The 16,439-nt window shown below is 44.9% G+C and overlaps 2 protein-coding genes across 6 annotated transcripts in view; both read left to right on the top strand.

The window, feature by feature from the left end:
* Positions 1–414: 414 nt before the first annotated feature.
* On the top strand, positions 415–14,983 carry daglb (diacylglycerol lipase, beta). The gene is made up of 15 exons (XM_069156198.1): positions 415–1,088; positions 1,173–1,324; positions 3,015–3,189; positions 3,282–3,549; positions 4,265–4,387; positions 4,473–4,600; positions 5,867–5,993; positions 6,115–6,198; positions 7,971–8,048; positions 8,132–8,212; positions 10,076–10,203; positions 11,233–11,301; positions 11,653–11,725; positions 11,824–12,077; positions 13,805–14,983. The coding sequence occupies exons 1-15, from the start codon at positions 994–996 to the stop codon at positions 13,998–14,000; spliced, it is 2,031 nt and encodes a 676-aa protein (XP_069012299.1). The 5' UTR covers positions 415–993; the 3' UTR covers positions 14,001–14,983.
* A 770-nt stretch (positions 14,984–15,753) lies between these two features.
* spag9b (sperm associated antigen 9b) overlaps positions 15,754–16,439 on the top strand; it is a 46,458-nt gene continuing 45,772 nt past the window's right edge. For 2 of the 5 annotated variants that reach the window (XM_069156199.1, XM_069156200.1), the window contains exon 1: positions 15,756–16,409. In XM_069156199.1, coding sequence (XP_069012300.1) covers positions 16,110–16,409 — 300 coding nt within the window. In that variant the 5' untranslated portion in view covers positions 15,756–16,109. Of the gene's footprint in view, positions 16,410–16,439 lie in introns of all 5 variants that reach the window. The other 3 variants (XM_069156202.1, XM_069156201.1, XM_069156206.1) reach the window with 3 other exon arrangements.

Below are 16,439 nucleotides of genomic sequence, written 5' to 3' on the forward strand. Positions count from 1 at the left end.
TGAGACTCTAAATATTTGCTTACTTTCCAAATACATTTTTAATTGAGTTATTCGGCATTGGAAAAAATGAAACACGCCTTAAAACACACCTGACTACTCATTTATACTAATACTTTGCTGACAAATGGCAAAAGACCAAGTGGGTTACTTTGACTCAAGAGGACGGAATGAAATATTCACTTTATAACGGGAACTTGGTTGAAAGATACCGAAAAGACAGTTATTAATCAAGTGGAAGCCGTGGTGAATGTATCAAAAGAGACAAGTTTAGTAAAAAAAAAAAATTGTGGACAGGAATGAATAAAACTAATTCCCAATCTACCAAAAGGGGGGCGCTGTAATTCCGTTTCGGCAAATCGGGCGAATAAGAAAGCGGAACTGTTCGTCCGTGGCCTCTGTTGTAGTCGGAGGACATCTGCGGACGGACGCTGTTGTCGCTCTAAACACAACAAAACCAGCCGTCCACATTTAACGACGCGGAGCTAGCGGAACATCTGACGACAGTAGGCGCCGTCATGAGTCGCAGACTGTGCGGATATAGTACGAAGTAAAACACCAGCAGCGTGTATCGCTGTCGTTTTCTTGGAAAAGCGTTTGATTATTTTTTTTTTAGCATCGCGGCTAAAGTTAGAAGCTAACCCCGCAGCGGGTGTCGAAAACATGATCTGATGTCAGTCCAGCGGAGAGCGGACAGGTCGCAAACCTCCACACCGACGTAACCTCGAGCTCTACCACCGCGGGGCCTCCTCGGTACTCTGACTGTGAGCTCGAAGCGAGCTGCGGGGCTGAAATCAGTTGAGAAAATTATGCAACACCGGAGTTGTGAAGTGACGTCACACGAGGCTCGTCGTCGGTCTGCCTCGCTGCTGCTGCTCCGTCACTGAAGTCATGCGTGACGTGAAGCGTCCCGTCGGAGAGACCGCTGCCCACGTTGTAGTGGAGAACCGGGTCGGTTCCTACCAGTGAGATATTTCGGCTCGGTTTGGCTGCACGATGCCCGGGATGGTGGTGTTCGGTCGGCGGTGGGGGATCGCCAGCGACGACCTGGTTCTGCCCGGATGCTTCGAGCTGTTCGTCCGCATACTCTGGTACGTATGTTCATCTTCACGGCTCTGAACTAATGAGGCACCATCGCATCCTTGACTTGACTCTGTCGGTGTTTCCTCCTCCAGGTGGATCGGCACCATGATCCTGTTCACGTATCACAAGGGGCATTTTGATTGTAACGGGAAAGGAGTTCTTCACAGCTACCTGGTGGGACTGCTGGTCGTGTTGGCGCTCATCATCCTGTCTCTCTGTGCTATTGTCTACGTCAGTGCTCAAGGTACACCGGGTTTAAAGAGTTTAAACTGTAAAAGGAAGCAGACACGACCATCAGGGTTTTTTTTTTTCTGGGTTTCTGGAATTGCACAACGCAGCTAAAAGCCACGCTTGAGGAAAAGTACAGATGTCTTACCAGAAAATCACAATAAGTTAAAGTCACCTGTTAAAAATGACTCGAGAAAAAGTCTTAAAGTATCGAATATTTACTGTACTTAAGTATCAAACAGAATTTTTTTTTTCATATTAAACATACTCAAGTATTGAAAGTCAAAGAAAATACAAGTGATCTGAATTTTGAGAATTCTGAAATGAATTATTTTTAAAAGCAACACTGAACTGTGGCTCCGAGTGAAAATCAGGATGAATGCAATTCAGTTTTCATGATGTAGTTGTGAGTCACTGCGACTCACCCGACCTGCTTCGGTTCAGTCAGTTCTTCAGATTTGATGAATAATGAATGAAGTAACTAGGATGCTTAGATGAAATGTAATGGATATTTAATTGACATGTAGTGGAGTAAAGGTTGAAAAGGTAAAAGAAATTTATAAACTCTCATAAAGTACAGATACTGTCATATATACTGTATATTGTAATGAAGTATTATTACTTTGTTGCATCAAACCACTGGGCTCATATGCTGTGGTCGAGGAGGAGGGCAGTCATTTGACTAAAACAAGTTTATTTCCATGTAGTTTTGGACTATTACAATATTACAATATGTATTTAAAAATGCACTGACAGTGGCTGACGTGCAGTGTAGTTATAATGGTGGAAATCAGTGAGGAACAGAGTAGCTGAGTGTCACAATAAAGTTCATCCTGTAACAGCAGAATGTGTGCAACGCTGTTGCTGCCTTCCACAACACAGCTTTAAGAAACAAGCAGGAAACAATGTAAAACAAAGAGTGGACCTCCTGTTAGTGAAAACTTTCAGATTGAAAATAGCTCCAAACGATGAAGTATTCTTCTATCGTTATTATTCAAACAAAGAAAAAAACTGTTTGAGAGCAGATTTCTCGCACTGGAATCAAAAATCAAGCTTACGAGTAAAACAAATATATGAAGTGAGATTCAAATGATTTGGTTTGCAAACAAATGTGCTCTTACAGTTTTTTTGTTGTTGTTTTTGTCAAAGATGCCCAAAAACCAACTGTTTAGGTAAACAGACCTCCATGTAGCTCAATGAGATCCACACACAGTCGTCTGCAGGTGGAGGTGTGTGTTGGAGGTGTGTGCAGCCGGCCGTAGATTCAAGTCAAACAGAAACTCCCCTCTCATCCACCAGCGTTTGTTACGTCCAACTCAACTCACAAAGGTTTTTCACTTGCAACAAAAAAGTCCGGATTTGCACTCAAAACCTTTTATAACAGAAAAACAGTCGTTTCATGAGCAAAATTCTGAATTCGGTGACCAAAACTAACAGAACAAATTTGTTTGCAAACCAAACAGTTTTATTCTCAGTTCATATATTTTTACATGCAAACTTGATTTTTTTGCTTGCCGTGCGAGAAATTTGTCCTCAAAACTGTTTCTTTTTGTGAATGAGTGTTTGAGTGTCTTGCGTAAACCCTGTGATGAAACATGCCCGACAGCCTTTCTAACATTACACTCTTCGGTTGTGTGCGTCTCCAGCGTTAAACCCCAGGTCTTTTACTTTTGTTGATTTCTTAACACCCGTGATTACTCTCTCAGGTACGATCACCAACCCCGGCCCGCGGCGCTCCATGCCGGCGCTGGTGTACCTGCGGGCGCTGCTGTACCTCCCTGAGCTGGTGTGGGCGAGCCTGGGAGCGGTGTGGGTGTCCGACGGCAGCCGAGGCTGTGATCCCGCCACAGTGGGCGCTGTGATTGCAGCAGTGGTTGCCAGGTGGGTTCTTCAGGACTCGTGTGTTTCCTGTTGTTTCTCCGAAATGTATTAAAGAGGTGCTTTGATCTTTCCTTCTGTCTTCGCCACAACAGCTGGATCATCCTGCTGTTCACGGGGCTGGGTGTGGTGTTTGTCTTCGACCCGCTGGGAGACCCCCGTCCTCAGCCGGCCGCCATGGAGCCGCTGGGAGTGCGGGACATGCAGAGCAGCGAGGGCACCCAGTTCCTGTCCACCGCCCGCTCCCTGGCCGTGAAAGTGTGGGAGAGCCGGCTGCGGCTGCTGTGTTGCTGCCTGCCGCAGGACGAAAGCCACCGAGCGGCGTTCTCCAGCATCGCGCAGCTTTTCGGCGGCTTCTTCTCTGTAAGGGACGCACGCCTGTGCTGTGTGACGAGTGACACGCTTCCCTCAGTGCACTCAGAAATAGTGCTCTTTCATGACAGGACGCTTATTTGTGTAGTGCAGGAATATAAACAGAGTCGTGTTGTTTCAAATCTCACACTGATGTTCTGCACTGACAGGAAATTACCTCATCATGTGAACACATCACCCGCCACAATATCTGCAGCTTTAATTATTTTACACAGAAATTTACGTGTTTTAACACACTTAAAACTGACAGATTCTTCTGTCCAGCAGTGGAAAAAGAAACAGTTTGTGTTCAGGAACAGCTGCAGCTTCCTCAGACGCCTTAATGTGAAAACTCTTTACCTCGGTGGCCTCGCCCCCTTCCTCTACAGAGCCAAGATGGCGCCTGTTTAGGGCGGAAAGTGTCCAGAGTTTCACACTTCTTTATTTGGACTGTTTTAAGTTCATCATCCTGGTACTTGTAGTTCACTGCATGTTTCTGTACTTGTGCACTCAAAATAGCGAGTGTTAGTACGCAAGTTTGGACCACAGCACTTGTCTCCCCGTCTGATCCCGATTCTGTCAAATAAATAAGTAACAAGTTCAGCAAGAAAAAAATTTAACGTAAATAAGCTGAAAACAAGTTGTCTGGGATGTTTGAACTCTCCACTGGTGTTCTAGAAAGAGAAAACGCATGTTGATGTTCTCTGTGTTGCTGTACGTCTGGCAGGACACTGACCTGGTTCCCAGTGACATCGCCGCCGGTTTGGCTCTTCTGCACCAGGAGCAGGACAAGATGGAGCGGAGCAGAGACCCGGAGGCCGTCACCGCTCACAGCCCGTCTTCTCCCATCGTAAGTCCGCCGGTGTCGGTGTCGGTGCAGCGGAGCTCCGAGACGACACGGGTGTTCGAAAATATTTCCTTTTACTGTTTTGCAGGAAGAAGATTTGGAGATGGAGCTGGAGAAAGCAGCCCACTGTATGCGGTTTGCTGCGGCGGCGTACGGCTGGCCGATGTACATCTACTCCAACCTGCTCACGGGACCCTGCAAGCTCAGCGGAGACTGGTGAGATGCTGTCTTTGTTGGGATGAGTCAGCGAAGGCCTGGCGAGTTTGGAGGACGGTAGCTTGAGCCGGTTGCAACAAAAAGCATCAACAATCAGCTCATTTTAACGTCGTGCACGAGTGTGCTTTTCTTTTCTGCTGCTTGCAGATATTTAAAAGCAGCAGGTTGTTTGAACTAGAAAGTTTGAGTCACAGAAAAAAAACAAACATCAAAAAGAAAAATCTCAATTCACGAGGGAGCAAAGAGCTCTACGACTGCTCGGTGATGGGCACAGATCAGGGGAAGCTTTAGTCTTCATGAGTTAGTACTCCAAGTTTCATCACATGAGCAACATCAGCACCGGTTGATTTCTACAGCAGAACAGTTACTGTCAAACTCTGGAAAATGAAAACAGACCTCTGAAATATTTCGGAAAATCGGAGGCGATAAAACAACGAGCCGGCGAAATGTTTTCGCATCAGATGAAGAACAGAGCGTGACTGCGTGTTTTCTTTGGGGTTGCGCATCGTGAATTCGTCCCCCAGGATCAGACGGTCAACACAGAGTTCCACTGCGACGTTCTGATGGAAAACAACCTGCATTTAGTTTCTATTTCTTGTTTTTAGATGACATTTTGTTGTTTCTATGCTCCTTGATTTGTTTTTATGTTAAACACTGCATGTAATTTTCTTGCTGTAAAGCACTTTGAGCTGCATTTCTATTATGAAATTAATAACTGCGTCACTTGGGTTCTCCAACGAGACAACGTTTCCTCAGAGTTTCTCATCGCGACACCACAGTCGCTTCTCACCGGGGTTCGACTCCCCACGACTTCTTTCTGTTCAACAAACATTTGACTCGAGCTTTGATGTGCTCTCTCTGCTCGTGTTTGAGGTGGATGGTGAAATAGCAGATGTGCACATACCAGTGGTCACGAAAAACGTGTGTAACTTGGGTGCTGATGTCGATCAAGCGATGTAACACGTAGAAAGTCAGTTCCTCCCACTGCTCTCTGCATGTCACTCATAAACTCATATGTTCATGTTGAATTTGATATGAAATAAATGTACAGTGTTGAAAGCTCAAACAGATAAAGGATGGGACTTTATTTTCCAGTTTTGTCTCCTTGGTTTACATCTTGTTTCTCTTTATTCAGCTACAGAACTGCGACACTGGTTGTTCTCAGAACCAGAGAGGAAAGTCCGAAGCTGTTCTGCGTTGTCTTTTGTTAAAGCTCAGTCCAGGCCCAGTGGGTGCAGTAAATCTCAATGTGTGTTTGTGCATCAGCTGCAGGAGTCGTGAAGCTGAGTACGACATCGTCGGGGGAGACCACCTCGGCTGCCATTTCTCTTCCATCCTGCACAGCACCGGGTTGCAGTACAGAGACTTCATCTACGTCAGCTTCCACAACCAGGTAGGAGCCTCTATATATAATATACTCCTCTGTGTTCAGAGTTTCCTTTAGATTCATGTTTTAAATCCCTGAGACTGTTTCAGCTTCAGTTCATCATCTAAGAAAGCGTGCTGTGTTGCAGATCTACGAGATCCCCTTCTTCGTGGCCCTGGATCATAAGAGGGAGGCGGTTCTGGTGGCTGTGAGAGGAACGCTGTCTCTGAAGGTGAGTCGGGATAACATGGCCGCGCCGACTGTGGCTCACAGCTTCAGTTGTCTTCGGTCTGGGTACTCGGCCGTATAAGTGTTTGCACAGCCACTCTGAAGGGCGGACCAATCAGTGACCAGCATCGTTTGTCCCGCCCCTCCTTCACTGTGATTGGACGGCTGGTGACAGTGACGAGGGAGACTCTCGGTGACCGGGGGAAAACGCTGAACTCTCAGCGCAGGACAAACACTGAGCACCTCGTCACGCTGCTGCCGTTTATTAAAATCAATGAATGGCAGGTTGTTGCAGTGGTGGCAGAGTGTCGGCCGGTTTGAGCGCGAGCTGATTGGTTAAAATGAACCGGGGGTCTACGCCGAGTAGGAAGGAACGTCTGCAAACGATTCTCCATAGAGCATCCCTGACCCGTGTATTCACAGAGAGGAACTGCTTCTGGTTCGCACCAGGTTAAAGTTGGGACCCCACATGATCACTTTTTCGTGAATAATAGTTGCTCATATATATTTTTAGGTTGTTTTTTTTGTGTTTGCTCGGTCAATATACTTGCATCAGTTTTGACATTTAGTGACATGAAAAAGGGATGTGATCATTTTTGTCTTTGCTCTGTTGATCCTCCTGCTTCCTCTTAATGCTCACAATCACTTCCCTGTTTAAATGGATGACTGATAAAGGATTAACTGAAAGAATAGACTGATAAATATAGTTTCACCATGTCTTCATCTGCCTGAACTCTGGCTTCCTCCCACCGTCCAAACACATGGATGTTAGGTTGATTGGGAATACTAATTTGTCCGTAGGAGTGAATGTGAGTGTGAATTGTCGGTTTCTGTCCGTGTTACTGTGTTGTCCTGGTGATGGACTGGCAACCTGTCCGGGTTGTCCCCTGGCCTTCACCCAAAGTCAGCGGGGATACGCTCCACCCTCCCGTCACCCTGTTCAAGATGAGGCTTGTGTAGATGAAATGATGGATGTCTTCATCTGAAATAGCGTGTGTGTGTGTGTGTTGTGTGTATTTGTGCGTGTGCGTGTGCGCGTGTGTACCAAGCTGCAACCAACAGTGACGTCACTCTAGTGGTTTATGAACTGTCGTTATGAAGCCTTGAGTTCAGATTTTCGCCATCTTGCTAGTTCAGAGCGGTTTTGAGCCAGAAGTGATCATATTTGGACGAGCTGAGGAGACGTGACCGATGGATCTGACTCCATCTGATTGGAAAGCCAACGACATAAATTCCCGCCCATCAATAGCAGTAACCTGACTGCACCACAGGCCTGTCAATCAAACAGTTTTTTTTAAGCTTATTTTCTAATTAATGATGGATTGTATTCAGATTGACCACCAGGAATTTATAAGGAGTGATTTTACAACACCATAAGAACTTGTGGGAAAAAAAATGTATCGCTTTGTATTTCATGAGGAGTTGAATGGGAGTCTGTGGAGCCAGAGGCTTTTTGGAGCGTCTAGTGGGACTCAGTGGTATCGCAGCTTAAGGCAACTCTATATCAGCCTCATTTTTACATACAGTCTGTGGTGTCTATACATATAAGTGAAGATGAAACAGTGATTCTGAAGATTCTGCTTGTTTGTCCACAGGTCTGAAACATTTGTCCCAACTTTAATGCTAAACTCAGGATGTCAGTCCACAAACATCCTGCGTGTAGCTTTTATCTTTGACCTTTCACCTGTGACATGTAGTTTGATGTGTGATCAGTTTCCCTGTTGTTGTTGTTGTTGTTGTTGTTGTTGTTTACCTGACTCGGTGTGTGTCCTGCAGGATGTCCTGACAGATCTGTCTGCTGAGTGCGAGAACCTGCCTATCGAGGGAGTGACCGGCGCCTGCTACGCTCACAAGGTGAACGTCCACTCACACACAGGACTGTCACCCTCTCTGTGGAGGTCTCCTCCAGACTCAACACATGGCTGTGTCTCCTGCAGGGCATCTGCCAGGCGGCGGGTTACATCTACAAGAAGCTGGTTAACGACGGCATCCTGAACCAGGCCTTCTCCATCGCACCGGTAAGAAAGACAAGCAGCATCGGAAGCTGTGTTTTCTCTGTCACATCCCAGCCGGTGAAGCCTATTTATTAGAAACAGATTCACAGAGATGGTACTGATGTGGCAGGAAAAGAAGAATGAAGCTGGTTTGCATTTGTCATCTGAAAAACTCTTTCAACAACTTCTATGCAGCGCTCTCGTACGGAGATCTCGAAGGGTCACAGTAAGAATTCTCTTCAGATTTAGAGATTGTCATTTACAGTAGAAACACAAGTAGCACAATTCAACAATGGGTTCTGTATATAAACTAATTAGACATCAAAACATCAAGAAAAAGAAGCACAACATGAAAAGACATTTAAAAACAATGATAGAAACATTAGAATAAAAGAAACAAAAAAAGCTAAAATAGGATAAAAGTTACCGTAAGACATAAAACACAGTTCAGTGCAAGAAATGAATCAAGATCCTCAAATCTGGTTCAGTGAAAGGAAGCAAACAGAAAAGTCCTCAGGCTTGATTTAAAGGAGCTGAGCGTTAAAGCAGACCAGCAGGCTTCTGGGAGTTTGTTCCAGATATGTGCAGCATAAAAACTGAACGCTGCTCCTCCATGTTTAAAGTGGATTCTTTGATTGACAGGAAGCCGGTGAAAAGAAATCAGAACTGGATTGATCCACTTTCTTGGTTTCAGTGAAGACTCGAGCTGCAGCCTTCAGAATCAGCTGTCTGATCTGCTTTTTAGAAAAAACCTGCAGACGCACCGTTGCAGTAGTCGAGAGGACTGAAGCTCAATGCATGGACACGTTTTTTCCAAATCCTGTTCAGACATATGTTCTTTGATCCTTGATATATTCTTTAGGTGATAGTCGTTAGGAAGGAAATTCTTACTTTGCTAGTCCTCCTTTTACTTTCAACAAGAGAAGGAAGAATTTTAACTTCAAAAAGTTACAAATATAGAAAAATAAGAATGAAAATGATGAAAATATACAATATTTCAGGGCGCAGCGATCCTGGAGTGACAGAAAACCACAGCTCATAAAGTTCGCTGCATTATAGTGGAAATGGTATTAAATAACTTCTGTGTTGCCGCGCAATACTTTTGTTTTTCCACACGTCTGTTTCTGTTCAGTTTCTGAGGTCCACATTTACAGCTGGTGTGTTGGTCCAGTTCAGCTGTGACTCTCTGCCAGATAAAGGAAACACTACAGAAGGAGAGATGATGCATTTAGTGCTTAGTCATCGGAATCTCCGACAGCATTGGTCTTCTGGGTGAGAACAGCTGCAGCTGCTCTGCCTGGCTGTGGTTGGATGTTGTTATTGTTCAGTCTGTAGTGGGATGGATGCGTCCAGCTGTCACTATCTGAGTACGCACTGCTTCTATCACAGAATGTGTTGCAGCCATCGGAAACGAATGCGTCTCAGCTGTAATTGTAACAGCCAGAGTTATAATCCAACCTACAGTGTCTCTGCGGCGGTCGGCGCGAGAACTGCTGATGTTAAGAGTATTGCGAGTTAATCCAAAACTGAGTACAGTAACTAGTCCTGAATGAAAGCAGCAGCATCCTGCAGACCATTGCACCGCTCTCTTTTGAAGATGCATTTTGATCTAAGAATTAGTTTGTTTACTTTCACTAATTACACAACAAGGCCTATTCAGAAGGAACGCAAAAGTAATCCTCACAGAAAATCTTGTTTTCAAAGTTGCTTTTTTTTTTCAGTACTTCTAAGCAATTCATCTACAAGAGAAATTAACTATTAAATATGCAATTATCTCCCTCTCACAGGATGAAGCAAACTCGGCTGAGTTAGTTTACATGTCAGGGAGAACAGATTGCGTCTAACCTCCTAAGTATGCAGCGTGTTTGTGTCTTCCTGTGTTTGTAGGAGTACAAACTGGTCATCACTGGTCACAGTCTGGGCGCTGGCACAGCTTCACTGCTGGCTATCCTCCTCCGCAATTCCTTCCCCACCCTGCGGTGCTACTCGTTCTCTCCACCAGGGGGACTCTTGAGGTAAGGCACAGACACAGAAGACAGCTCTGGTTGTAAAGGTGTGCCGCAGGTCAAAGCAGCTGGCGGGGGACAAAGTACAAAGTTCGACACATCATATAAATGTGAGGATATTATAGTTAAAAGATGTCAGCAGCTACAGGTTAAAGAACTGAGTGCTGCGAAGGTTCATGTCCATCCAGAGGCACCTCTGTTGCATGTTCTTCATTTTCTCTCTCACCTTTCATTTCCTGTCATTTTTCGACCTCTTCCTTTCTACCAAAGATATAAAATTCTTCAAAAATAGTTTTTAATAATCTCAAAATAGTTTTAAACCAAACGTTAAGAGGGGAGTTTTATCATTACCGGTAGTTGCAGTCGGGCTGCATGATTGGTATTGCGATGGATATCCATCTTATCAAAATCACGATCTCAATTCGTTCCTCGATGCAACGGATGTTCAACTTCAACAACACGAAGGCCAAATAGGAAGATCACAGAATATTTAGTGAGTTAATGACTCCAAAGGGATTGTTTATGAATCAAGATGCACACTTGCTCCTACTTGCTTTAAATATCTATTTATATCTTATATCACTCACATGCCAGGTAGCCTCTTGTGGGTCCGAGAACATTTTCAAAAGGACCGTCATCAGCTGGCGGGTTGCTAGTCTGCGCTACACGGCCTCATTTCTAAACGACAACAATTCATCAGCATTTTCATTTGGGACATGAGTCGCTTCAAAACAAGCTCTGCTACTTTCTCCCTCAACAAATGCTCACGCGCTCAAAAGCTCGTGTTGTGAAGAAAAGAGACTGAAGTTGATCGTATTTATGTTTGGTGTCAGATTCATGGTTTTCTGTTGTGTTTAATTCTCTATCAGGTAAATGAGAGCAATAATTCTTTCTTTTTAATTAAAAAAAACCAAATCCCGATTCACATTTCATCCAGCACGCTGCAGCCCTGCTACAGTTGTATGTGTCCTGTTAATGAACAGACTCTTCTTTGAATGTGCTGTAATGTTCTCTCTTGTGTGTTTTCTGTGTGTGCAGCAAAGCTTTAGCTGATTACTCCAAGGACTTTGTGGTCTCGGTGGTTCTGGGAAAGGATCTGGTTCCCAGGTAAGACAGGAAGCTCTTCTACACTTATTCGTGTCATCAAAGCTGCAGCTCGTGGTGGGTGGATATTGTACGTGGATGCTGGGTCGGTCCTTGTGGCCGTGAAGGTAGATACGTTTGTGTGTCAGCAGCAGCGCAGCGTGTTGCGTTCAAAAGGCCAATACGAATGTGCTGTGGTGAACAGACTATTCTAGACTGCAGCGTGATGAAGACTCTATATTTGGCTCTGCCCTGTTATTACAGGCCCACAGAAGGAGAATATGAGGGCAGCTGACACGCTCCTTCATCCCCTGATCTTTCTCAAATATTCCCGTCCTTTCTTATAATCGCTCTGCTTTGATTCTTCCTGTACAGACTGAGCATTCCCAACATGGAGGATCTGAAGGGAAAGATACTTAAAATCGTTTCAAACTGCAATAAGCCCAAAGTAAGAACCGTTCAAAGCCCTGAATTTGGCTTCACACCATGACATGATATTTAATGTCGCTGTCAGTGATTTCAGATTTGTTTCCATCCGTGTTGCAGTATCGCATCCTGCTGCAGGGCTGTTGGTACGAGCTGTTCGGAGGAGACCCCGACGATTTCCCCACCGAGATGGACAACAGGAGGGAGGAGGAGCTTAGCCAGCCGCTGCTGGGGGAGGAGTCGCTGATGATTCGCCACTCGTCGTCCTATCAGAGCCTGGCATCGGACGACTCGCCCGCCCACACAGCAGCACACTTACCCCTCTTCCTGCCGGGACGAATTCTGCACATCACAGAAGACGGGCCGTCACGGAGGTTCGTCCACAAAAAGTTCAACTCCTGCATTCACAACAGATTTACCGTAAACAGGAGAAAGTGCTCATGTGTGCCCCCTAGTGGTGAGGAAGTAGGACCTAACCAAGGATTGAAGATTTGTTTTTTTTAAGGTCCCCCGTCCTTTACTCCAGTATACGCGTTAACTTTGGTTTGTCGGTCAGTAAATTACACTTTCATTTCACAATTTGATACAGGAAGGAAACTATCAGATGATACCATGATAATGTAGACGATTTAAAGGTCCCGTATTATATATAGATTTCCATTTCCTTTGTGATAATGAAGCAGGCCTTGGTGCCGTATAAAGACTGAAAGTGTCAAAACGCTGAGTTAAGGGAGAAGCATTCAGCAACTGTGCTGTTTGAAACAAGCCCTTTGGACCTCTGAGACTTTGATGTCACAAACTGAGGTGCATGTCATATGTCAGTCCTCAGCATGACACACTGTCAAACCTTTTATGTGTAAGAAAACACCAACGGGTGATTCTGTCAAGGAGGAAACAAACTTCAAGTCTGAAGAAAAAAATGGTTGTTAGCCTCGGCGTAGCGTCGGCCAATCAGAAGAGAGAGTCATTAATATTTATGCGGCACAGACATTAAACATCCTGTTCTTCTGTTAAAGGACATGTAAACTATATCGAGACAGTTTTTTAAAACCACAAAAATCTCTTTTGGACATCAAGACTGCACATCGGGGACATTTAACTTCCATAGATAACATAAAAAGAAATAAGTAAAAATGGTGCATACTGTCACACAGCTTTCTCCTTTTTCTATCAGTCCGCCCACGTCCTCATTAAAACCAGTTCATTTTACTGTCAGTTATGATTCATTTGCAGCTCAGCGTGGGAAAGGGCGGGAGTCAGCGGTTCGTCACACAATGAGCCGGACCCATTCTGATATTAGGACGTAAAAAAAACTTTTGACACTTGTCTGAAAAACTATGAAAAAAAACAACAACACACAAAACAAACTATTTCTAATTTAGCCCCAAACATTTTTTTTTGCCAGTCTGTTCAGTCTAAAAAGCCAAAATGTAGTTCCCCTCTTTGTTTTTGTTGAATGGAGAAGTGATTCTGAAACGAGAATTGATTCTGCATTCAATCATTTAACTGAGAATTGGAAAGACATCAAATTGTAAGATTGCCAGAGATCGTCCTCTCTGGTGTCATTACAGATATCTGCTCAGTACTTACAGTAAACATCAGCTGACATTTCATAGGACAGATGACGTATTTTTCTCCTCAGCTGACACCTCCTCTCCTTCCAAGGCTCTCCCTGCCTCTTCAAACCCTTTCAGGGTTCATGACAACTTCTTTAACTCTTTCAAGTCCCGCAACTTCCAGTGAATAAAATCTACTCCTGATTTAAGTGCTCACACCTCAGTTTATCTTGTCTTTCACTTAAAACACTTGAACAGCACAAATTTGAGGATTCTTTCTTGCCTAATTTGTCACCAACATATTGATTGACATTTAATCTCTGCCACACTTGAACTTCACTTGTAGTAACTTCTATTTTCACTGCTTGTTGTTTTTCAGCTGTTTCAGCAGAAAGCAGCATCTACTTTCCTCAAAAACACGTTGCTCCTTCTATCCACGGATGATTTGAACAATCCCACTGCTTGATGTCTGCATCAGTTCCAGACACAGACAGGCCACCCACTTTATTTATTTATTTGATCTTTTTCTGTTGCCCCCTCCCCAGGTCCTGTTTTTCTCAGGTCCGGTACCGTGCAGACTGGTCCAGCCAGATGGCGTTCAGGAGCGTGCTGATCAGCCCCAGGATGCTCGTGGATCACATGCCCGACGCCGTGCTGCGAGCTCTCAACAGTCTGACCTGCGACAGGCCCTTCTCCCTCTGCCCTTCGTCTTTAAACGACAGCCAGCACAATACTGTCTGAACCGTGACCGCAGGCTCTTGCCTCCTCGTGTCTGCGCTCCCGGACTCGACGGTATCCTGAACCCGCTCCTGTTTGCGTCTCCACGCCTGATCCTGGACGGCTTCAAACAGTCCACTTCGCCTGTGATCCTTTTCCTCATATATGTGTTGGTACCTGATTATCAGGCTTCTCAAACATTTAAACATTTACTTTTGATTGTATCGGGAGACGTGAAACCGTCGAGGTTTTCCCGTCGTGCGCTCCGCGACTGAACCTGATTGGTAAAGAGACACACGTCGGAGCGCGCGCACTCGTTTGTTCAGCTGCACTTTCAATTATTTAATTCAAATCATTTCATTTATTCGTAATTATATGAGTTACTCCATGAGCAACTTTACGCCATGATCTTTGAATGTGCATTGTGTACAATATTTGACAGCGCTGCAGTTTTATTGTGCCGTCGGTGTTTTATGTTTGTGTGAGTCGAGGCCGCCCGACGGCCTCTGGTCTTCCTCGTCTTTGAGGGCGACCGAGGAGCAGCCGCACCATGTAGAGGTAACTTGTACCTCAAAACGTGGGCTGAATTTACTTCCTTCATTGTATTGTGACTGTAGTTAGCCTGTCTTGTGTTTATTGTCTGGAGACATCAGGATGAACAGTGCCTATGCATTATTTAAAAAATAAAATAAAAATAAAAAGTCGACAAAATTGCTGTACAGAAAAAAAACAACAACGATGAGTTGCAGTAAGTTTGGCTCTGCATTTTCCTCAGTGCAATTTGAATAGTGCATGGTGTCTGGTATAAACATGATCGATGTGGCAGGTGGGAAGATTGTACTCTTTGTGGGAACCCGTTTACTTGCCATTGATATTACATCTTTTTTTCAGGTCATATATACATACAATATTCTAGTTTGAATCAGTTGATGCCTGCATAACTATTTCACATCTTCAAGAAAATGCATTGGACTCCTTGATGCAAATAAATGCGTTTGTGAAGCACAGTCTTCATTATTTTCTTCTTCCATCAGGGACAGCAACCTGTTGATCAGAAGCCCAGGAAACTCAAATTTGGAGTAAAAAAACAAACAAAAACCTAAAACGGTCTAAGAACTGAAGTCGTATAGATCAGTGGTTGTAAATATGAAATGTTCCAATGAATAGCGCAATAAGGATTAGTTTTTTTACTTTATCCCTCCCAGTCCTTTTTAGCATGTGACGTCAGAGCGACGTCCCGTCACCAATACATGACATCTTCAAGTGATCCTCGTAAACTCCTAATTCAAAACTCAGCCGTAGTAAATTACAGTGCGCTGAGTTGCTGCCTCAACAACATACTTCTGTGTTTGGCTGCGAACCTTGAAATAAATGAAATAGGAAACCTACATTACTACTTGGTGCTCCAGTTTCAGAGTTAAAGGTATAAAATACTTGAGCCAGGGGATTAGATTAAATTGAGGCGTAATTAATGTGGAATCGGAACATCCGTTTATGTCTGCTCGGGAAGATCAAGCTACAAATGAGTTGCCCGTGTTTCTTTAAACGAGAATCAGTTTGTCCTCCGCCCCCCAAACGTCACATTAACAGTAACTATATATGAGTAATTGTTATAATTAAATTATTTTTCATCTTTCCCGTATGAGCTTCATTTGTTGCCACACGTTGTTAATACTGTAGAGTCCTTCAACGGCCTGGTTTGAGTTTTGTGTGCATATTTTGCTGTAACTAAAGTACATTTAATAACACTGAGACGACCTGTTTTTTTTCCTGCAGTGTTAACCACTTTGCTGAGTCGTTGAACTGCGTTTATTCCTATCTTTCCGACAGCACGTGAACGCAGCAGCTCATCTGTTGGACAGAGAAACTAATCAGGAGACAACTTAAGACTTTTCGGGACTGCTAGCTGCTCGGCTAGCAACCTTTTAAAGTCGGCCGTCCGGACGACGGAGGGACACCGACTTTATTCGTGAAACACGGCGTCTCCTCAGCACGGGAAACGACCCGCGGAGCCATGTTTTAGGACCGCTGCGTTGTCGTCGCGCTGGAAGTACGAGGCTGCGGGCGGCTGGAAGCTCGCGGCTAGCTCCTTCACGTTAGCGGGGGGAAGAAGCGCAAAGCGGAGGCGAGAAAATGGAGCTGGACGACGCCGTCCTGTACCAGGACGACTCGGGAGACTCCTCCGTGATGTCCGAGCGGGTCTCCGGGCTGGCCAGTTCAATATACCGCGAGTTTGAGCGGCTCATCGAGAAGTACGACGAGGACGTGGTGAAGGAGCTGATGCCGCTGGTCGTCGCCGTGCTGGAGAACCTGGACTCGGTGTTCGCGGTGAACCAGGAGCACGAAGTGGAGCTGGAGCTGCTGAAGGAGGACAACGAGCAGCTGGTCACCCAGTACGAGAGGGAGAAGGCTCTGAGGAAGCACGCGGAGGAGGTGGGTCTCTCACAACCTGGTTAAAACGTC

This window comes from Embiotoca jacksoni, unplaced genomic scaffold (assembly GCF_022577435.1).
Source record: "Embiotoca jacksoni isolate LCO1_2020_lvr unplaced genomic scaffold, fEmbJac1.0.p SCAF_20, whole genome shotgun sequence".
NCBI lineage: Eukaryota > Metazoa > Chordata > Actinopteri > Embiotocidae > Embiotoca > Embiotoca jacksoni.